Source organism: Lactuca sativa, chromosome 4 (assembly GCF_002870075.4).
Source record: "Lactuca sativa cultivar Salinas chromosome 4, Lsat_Salinas_v11, whole genome shotgun sequence".
NCBI lineage: Eukaryota > Viridiplantae > Streptophyta > Magnoliopsida > Asterales > Asteraceae > Lactuca > Lactuca sativa.
Window position 1 is genome coordinate 93,038,193 of NC_056626.2, and position 8,713 is coordinate 93,046,905.

The 8,713-nt window shown below is 31.7% G+C and overlaps 1 protein-coding gene across 2 annotated transcripts; it reads left to right on the forward strand.

Moving 5' to 3' along the window:
• Positions 1–733: 733 nt before the first annotated feature.
• Positions 734–2,312, forward strand: LOC111897139 (uncharacterized). Of its 2 annotated transcripts, XR_002852099.3 has the most exons (5): positions 734–1,236; positions 1,325–1,361; positions 1,522–1,615; positions 1,828–1,932; positions 2,021–2,312. XR_002852099.3 is itself a non-coding variant. In XM_023893104.3 (4 exons), the coding sequence occupies exons 1-4, from the start codon at positions 1,195–1,197 to the stop codon at positions 2,121–2,123; spliced, it is 339 nt and encodes a 112-aa protein (XP_023748872.1). In that variant the 5' UTR covers positions 734–1,194; the 3' UTR covers positions 2,124–2,312. The 2 variants fall into 2 exon arrangements, 1 of the variants encoding a protein (XP_023748872.1); XM_023893104.3 differs by lacking the exon at positions 1,325–1,361 and having other exon boundaries at positions 1,828–1,927.
• Positions 2,313–8,713: the final 6,401 nt, after the last annotated feature.

Sequence of the window (8,713 nt, forward strand, 5' to 3'; positions counted from 1 at the left end):
GAGAGGTAGCAAAAAAATCGAAGAGAAAGAGAAGAAGGAGAAAGTTTGTATATAATGAAATCAATATAAAAATATTACCTTTAAAAACACAGCAGGAGGTGGCAACCAGAGCTGTTAATAGAGGGTGACTCGGCAAAGCGTCACGATGAGGTAAGTATGAAGGAAGGTTGAAGTAGACAGGCAGCTTACCAACAATTAACTCAAGCGTGAGGTCGGTGAGGAAGCGTCGACGTAGACACCCTGGTTATGCAGAAGAGGGTTTCACATATAGGTGTAAATTTGGATCGATAAGGAGATGGGGGCTAAATATTTGGGAATTTTGGGGTTCAGTACGATTTTTGCCGAGATATTTGGATTCTAGAGGATTCAATACGACTCATCTAGGGCTAGGTCAAAAGCTTTAGTGAAATAAAGGAACTTATGCAGTGAGTAGTTGTATTATATGCTTAATCATTTGAACGACTTAAATTATAATATTATTATATTGATGGTAAGTTGTACATAAAGCTTAACAATTTGGACGTTTTAAAAAAATAATATTATTATATTTAAACTATTTTTAGAAATAATAGGATTTCTTTTATAAGATAGTAAATATATATATATATATATATATATATATATATATATATATATATATATATATATATATATATATTATTAAACATATTTCCTCTTTCTTCAAAATTAAAAGGTACAGTATATATTAACTCATTTACAATAATCTTAAGCATATAACACTACACGGATCATATACACACGGATCATATACGTATTACACTACGACCTTACCCTACTCTCCTAAACCACAACAGCCTCCATCGAACCTATTCTCATCCGTCTCCATGGCTGCCGACCTCCCCCACCGAAGACGTCCCATCATCAAACCAAAGAAGATCGAAAAATCTTTAAGAGCTGGCCTGAAAGGAAACTCCTACAAATTCCTCTTCGGAGACCTGAAAGAGATGACACAGATGTCTCAGCGCCTATGGGTTTACTTCTCCCTCTATCTCCCTCTCGCCTCTCTTTCTCTCTTTCAGTCGCCATCAGCAGGAAATGGAAGCCCTCTTCTTTCCGTCTCCTTCCTAATCAACTTGACAAGCGTTTCTACTCATGCCTTTCTGTTGATCCCATCCATTTCGGGGAGCCGGATTGAGAGGGATCTACCGAAATCCTAATTTCAAATTATCAGCAATGGCTAAGCGTGAATTGTCAAGCACATTGAAAAACTTGAAGGTAATTATAAGTCGATTCTTGATTTTTTCAATACTTTTCAGTCTTTACTATGCATAACTTTTTTCTCAATCCCCGATTTTTGAGTTAGGGATAATAATCCTGGTAGGCCTATTCCTTCTACCAAGGTAATCATCATTGATTTTCAAACATTTACTTTGTTTCAAGTAATTATTTGGTTTGAGTTATTCTGTTTAGAGAGCGTCACTACAACTCTGGCATTTTTATATTCGGTTATGTTTACATATATGAAGTTATATCTCAAATTCTGTAGTGTTTACCTTACAGGCAATGTCTATGATGGGCCTTTATGACACGACTTATTGGTTATCATGGCTTACTCGGCACTCACCATCTCCACAACCTGTGGTCTCCCATCATGGTAGTAAAGTTTACATGTTTCCAATTTTTCGCTTAGGTTATAAGTTTACATCTTTTATGTTTGGCAAAAGGTATACCAAAACACAGGTACAGTATATTTTAAATCTTTCATGACAAAAAATGAAATGTGATATGATATAATGTAAATGTTGTGATGTTGTAGTATGTTGAAGTGGTCCCTGTGTTGACATGTCTTATTGGTCATAATTTCAGGGCATCAGTCGTTTGTGGTGACATGTCTCATCAAGATAGATATTGGGCACTGTTATTTGTTCCCACAGATGTTGATACACAAGACCTTGACATCAAGGATGTAAGGTTAAGCTTCATGAAAAACAGAAATAAAACAAGAGTTCTGAATAATTTTATTTATGAATAAGGTGATGATGACATTGTTTCTTTGCAGGGTGGTGAATAATTATGATTTTCTGAATGGTATTGAGGATTATGTCCACCGAATCAGAATAACTAGGAGGCAGGGTATTGGAATAGTTTGGGTTTTGTTGTGAAAAAGTTTGATTTTCAAGGGCATATTTGTCCAAAAATATTAGTATTAGAAATAATAGTAATGATTAATCTGGAGTATGGAAGAGTTTTTTAAATGAAGGGGTATTTTTGGAATAAAATAAAAGTGCAGGAAAAACATGAATACTTTGAGAAAAAATGATTTATTAAAAATTCAATTTTATTCTGCATTATATTATAATTGATTATAAACTTTCATCCCATGGTGATTTTGAATGCATTTGTTAATCCGAGCCAACGATTAATATAAATGATTCGCTCAAGTACATTTAAGACATCGAGAAAATACAATGACAATATATGATATCTTTAAGCCGATAATCCATGGTTCATAATTTAAATTGAGCCAAGTTCTTAATTTTTCATGTATTCAAAATCTAAACCATAAATTTGAAGCGTCGGACATATATTTTTTTATTTTTAATTTCAATATTTAAGTTTTATGAACCTACATCCTACATCCTGAAAATGTAGATATTCTCAATAGGATCTTGTGGGGCCACTCACCCTTTAGTTTATTTTGGTTTTAATTTTGGTATCAAAGCATTAATTTTCATTTTGCCAAGCTTTGATTTTGGTTATGGCTTGTTTTAGTTTTTGGTCTAGACGTAAGTTTGTGTTTTTTCTCTTTTTTAACAAAACCAATAAAATGTTGAAGTTGACCGTTCAGGAACCTCAAAATGAGAGTCAATATTGTACAGATTTTTTTGTGATCCATATTTGATAATACATGTTTATTAGCTCTGATTATCTAAGTAATCGTTTCCAACTTTTACAAAATTGAATTAGTTGTATTCAACAAACAAATATACAACACATTTCACACAAGAATTAGTTTATATGTATCAAAGCAATAACTAATTTTAGATTAAAAGATAAAAATTTATAAAAAATAATATTTCTCATAGATTAAAAGAACCATTGCATCAAACAATTTAACAACCGACACACTCTAATTAAAAATGAAATGATGACCGTTAATGCAAAACATTGATGAAATTTTATTTCCAAGCCAGAATAAAGTAATTTTACATTTAACCCAAAACAATATTTTGTACTTAATATAATATTAACCTAAAACAATAACATTTTTTAATTTTCAACCGAAAACATCATATTTTTACTTTTAATAAAGAAAAAACAGTGTAATTTAATTTTTAATCGAAATCAGTAACCAACTTTAAATCATGAACTTTCATTGATTGATTTGGATTAGTGTAGGCTTTCATCGATTTGGATTAATGCACCCGTCGCTTAGCGTGAGTAAACGGCTACTATATATATATATATATATATATATATATATATATATATATATATATATATATATATATATATATATATATATATATATATATATATATATATATATATATATATATATATATATAAAGATAGATGTTGAGTAATGTCCATGACTTTTTGTAAATAAGAAACTTTAGAATCAACACCTATCGGGTACAAACTACAAAAAATTATAAATTATAGATTTATGAAAAATAATGTGCTTCGTAGAAATCAAGACCTATTGGTCCGACCACAAAAAAGTATAAATTAAAGATTTATGAAAAATAATGTGTTTCGAAGGAATCAAGAGCTATTGGTCACATTAATGTTCTTTTACTTTGTTAATATTAAATGGTTTTATAAATAATATTCAAGAATTCTATTTTTTAAGAATTTTATTCATTTTTGATGATATTCTGTTAGAATATGTATAATTATATTAAAATGTATAAGACTATTAATCTGTAAAAATATGTATGAATTTTTATTTAATTTCGGATATATATTAACAAATAAAATCATAGACCCTCACTCGAACTTGGATGAATGAATAATAATAGAAGTAGAATTCTTAAATCAGATTAATTATCAAAAAAATCGGCATTGGAAATATATTCTGCAAGAATAAAATCGAAAACATTTTACTAGTTTATGGTTGGCATTTTGTCATTCTGACAGAATAAAATCGGACTTTTAAATTTGAATTAATTTAAAATATTTACATTTTTAAAATTAAGCGAATTAATTATCCTTTAAATTCCAAAAATTTCATTTTTTAATATAGGTTAGTTGACTAATATGCTGAAATTTGTGTCATTATATGGTATATGTTACTCTATTGTGATATTATAGAACTTCAGATCATGACCATTAATTATATTCCATCCGTTGGGCTAGATTTGTGTTTATGAGTACACAATAAATGTTAGGAACAATTGAACATAACCTTTTATATATATATATATATATATATATATATATATATATATATATATATATATATATATATATATATATATATATATATATATATATATATATATATATATATATATATATATATATAATGTAGCATCTCTATTATTCTAAGTTCTAAAGCACGATGATTGATTGAACCTTATACTATTTAACTTTGCCATTATTAATTCATTGTATGATTTTTTTTGAAGTATCAAGATTTTTTGACTAATGTAGTTTATGTATTTGTATTGTGGATTTTGCTATTTTGGTCACATGACATATACATAAATAATAATATAATTATTTTACACTTATTATTATGGTAATAGAAAAACGAATTTTAGGCAAAAAACGAAGCATAAGGTAGGAACGGTCAACCGTTTGATAGCAGCTTACTTAAATACCGGTGATTGATTCAGAAAGGTTTTAAAAACAATTGAGAAAAGGACAAATAAGGAAATTAAATAAATTATAAATAATCTTAGAGGATTCACAAAAGAAAACAAGCGAACGTTAATTAGGTTTTGTTTTTATAAATCTTTTTATCCAATTAAATAGCGAAACGTATAACATTTATTTCGCATTTAATGATATTTTAGTATAATAACATGACACATGTCATCATTTATTTTGTTTTTAGTAAGTATTGTTTGCCAGAATGCACAGAATTGGACCATCGGATGGAATATAATCAAAGGTCATGATCTGAGGGTCTATGATATTAGAATATGATAACATATACCATATAATCACAAAAATTTCAGCATATGGGGATTTTAGTCAATTATCCTATTTTAAAAAAGGAAATTTTCGGATTTTTAGGGATAATTAATTCCTTTATTTTTAAAAATCTAAATATTTTAAATTAATTCAAATTTAAAAATCCGATTTTATTCTGTCAGAATGATAGAATGGCAACCATAAACTAGTAAAGATATTTTTCGATTTTATTCTGTCAGAATGACAGAATGCCAACCATAAACTAGTAAATACTTTCTGAAAGAATACACAAAATCAATTCTTGAACTAATAATATACCAAATAATTACATATGATTGTGATTCATTGAATAATAATAACATTCTGAAAGAAAGAAAAAACATCAAAATCTAACAAAAACACTAAATTCTAACAGAATACATTACAAAATTCAAGGCCTATGATTGAATCATCAACACATATCTGCATTCATTCCCAGTCATGAATTCAAGAAACAAACACACATGGATTCCCCTATCAAATACTGAAACCCAAACAACCATGAGTTATATCCCATCCATTATCATAATTTTTTTCAGGAAAACCTGAACATCCGAATTTCCATGGATTCAAATCAAAATAAGATGAAGAAGAAGATCATCTTTTGGCCATGGATGCTTTCGTTAACTTCCTCTTCCTTCAATTAGTCAAGAATCGAGACACTTGTCCCCCTCAAACTTGTTGTTTTGCTGCTTCCTTTCTCCTTTCTGTGTCAATAGCCAAAAACCCCATTTTCATGTTTTTCCTATCCTGACAAACAAAGAAAGACAAACACTTCCCAATTTTAGTCTTTTGTTGCCATTCTCTCCCCCTAGTTGTTGGATTACCAGACCAGAGGAAGAAGAACATGAGGCTGCCGGAGCTTACCTCCGTCCACATACTTGCAATCGCCGGGAGTGATGCCCTCCTCTGTCTCTTCCCCATCAAAAGACATCGCTAAACACCGGCCATCACAAACACCACCGTATTCCCTCCCTGTTCGCTCCTCGCTTCTTACTCGCGTTCATGGACCCCATAACAGCGTCACTGCTCCTTCGCATCGCCTTCTTCAGCCTCATCGAACTCCAAAGTCCATCATCGATTATGAGACGAGAGTCAGTCCTCCCTTTTGGATCCGTCGACTGTAGAAGAAGAAGCAGAAGCGGTGGATCAGATTTAGGGCTAATGTTCTAAATTTATCATCATCCCTTGCGTGATATCAGGAATATTAATTATCCACCATAATTAATTATACAAAGATTACTATAATACCCTTTTTGATTTAATTAATTATTTTATTATTTGCTAAATTGTGATTGGTGCATTTAGGAACACAATAGTTGCTAGAAATATTTGAACCTAGCTCTCTCTCTCTCTCTCTCTCTCTATATATATATATATATATATATATATATATATATATATATATATATATATATATGTGTGTATATATATATATATATATATGTGTGTGTGTGTGTGTGTGTATATATATATATATATATATATATATACATTTTTTCAAAGTCGGTAAATTATCTGTTAAACTACAAAAAGTCAACTATCATTATGCACGTCTTGTTCATATTTATCTATGTGCAATGGAGAAAAAATCTATCTTATAATATAAAATCTATCTAATCTCTTCTCTCTATAATAAAATAATAGTTCTTGATGCCACATGTCATTCAGTTGGTGCCACATGTCATTCATTCCACATCCCAAGAAAATGTTTTCCTACTCAATGGTTCATCCTAATATCTATCTCGCGATCCCATAAACTCAGTTAAAATTAAATCTGTTGGGTCTCATTGTGTTGCGTCATTGGGCTCGGTCCTTAGCCCAGTTTTGTCATCCGGTTTAGGCCTGTCCAACCGTGATTGTTTTATTAGGGTTTAGTATTTAAGGTGCATGCATGCATCCTTAGAAGACATCATTTTTATTTATTATTTTGATTATTGTACTACTAACCCTAGCTTGCCTCTACAGTGGAAGTTCTTCATCGAGCTCTGCTGAGGCGTGACTACTTTGAATCATTAAGCATTACTTGATTCTATAATTTGTTTACTGTGTTCATTTGCTTTTGCTGTTTAACCTGTTAAAGATTTAATTGATCTAAGAGTTTTTCAACTCAACAATTGGTATCAGGCAGGAGACTGTGTAATTCATACACATCTCTTCTGTTGAAGAAGATCTTAGGGTTGTTCCGCTTTGATTGATATTGTTAGAGCCGTCATTTGCTGTTGACGCTGCTATTTAATTTTTCAATCTTACCCTAACGTTATTTACAAGTCTGATCTTAAGCAGGTTTTTGAACAAAAATCGTCATGTCAATGGATGATTCTCAGTCAAACCCAATCAATATCTCCAACAACATTGGATCGACGACAAGGATTCCTATTTTGTACACTCAAGATTATGAGGTCTAGAAGCATCACTTTGAAGACTACGTGATTCGTTCAGAAGACAATGGATACTTGATCTGGGAAGTGATAACAGTTGGTCCATTCGCTCATTCAAGCACTTCAAGAATTGTCAAAACTCAGAAGGAGTACAATAAACTCGTTAATGATGTGAAAGACATACCCCAAGATGAGAAAGAGAAGTTTCAGTGCAACATCAAAGCCTTAAGGATGATTAGGTTTTCTTTACAATCAGACGCGTTTCGATTGGTGATTTCATGCACAACAACAAAGGAGATATGGGACAGGTTGAAGGAACTATATTCCACAGATGAAGATCTTGAGCATTCCATCCAAACTTTCTTACTCTCGGAATTTGGTGACTTTAAGCAGAAGCCTGAAGAGAAGCTTATTCAAGCTTTCGATCGCTTTAATCATCTCCTTAGTAAGATGATAAAGCATGGGATAGAAAGGAAAGTCATTGAACAAAAGGTCACATTTATGAATGGCCTCAGAACCGAATGGATGGTTGTGGTGTCCACTGTGACGACACATGAACAATTCAAGGCTTACTCTCTAGCAAAGCTAGTGGGAATATTAAGGTCACATGAGAGCGCAGTGTCTAAAGAAACGAACGTGGTTTCTAGCATGGGGTCATTAGCTCTAATCTCCAAAGGAAAGAATGCTGCTGAAGAAGAAGAAGATTTAGATCTTTCTGAGTATGATCTAACAAGTGAAGATTTTGCTTTGATGGTGTCCAATCCCAAGAAGTTCGTCAAAAGAAGATTCCCAACCAACAAGAACCGAAACTGGCAGGGAAGCTATAGTGTTGAGAAGGTAAAGGAGGAACCAAAGAGTGTTCCCCAGTCTGAAGAACCAAAGAAGGAAACAAAACTTGGTGGTGACTCAGGCTTTAAATGTCACTATTATGGAGGCAAAAATCATTTTGCCAAAGATTGTATGTTAAGAAAGCAGTCTGAAAAGAATGACGATGATGACGAGGAAGCGAACCTCTTACGGCGATTGGAGGAAATCAAGAAAAAGAAAGCTAGATTTCATAACACTATGAATGCTTTAATTATGCATGGAAATACTGTTGACGATGAATTTGGCGGTGTTGAAGTTTGGTCGACTGATTCCGAAGTTGAAGAAGTGAGGAAGCCTACTCATGGCAGGGCTTTGTTGGT

Excerpts from the sequence above, each read along its gene's own strand:
- LOC111897139 (XM_023893104.3), top strand. The coding sequence starts at position 1,195 with ATGGCTAAGCGTGAATTGTCAAGCACATTGAAAAACTTGAAG. Across the intron at positions 1,237-1,521 it reads GCACATTGAAAAACTTGAAG|GCAATGTCTATGATGGGCCT; the intron begins GTAATTATAAGT and ends TTTACCTTACAG. Across the intron at positions 1,616-1,827 it reads ACCTGTGGTCTCCCATCATG|GGCATCAGTCGTTTGTGGTG; the intron begins GTAGTAAAGTTT and ends TCATAATTTCAG.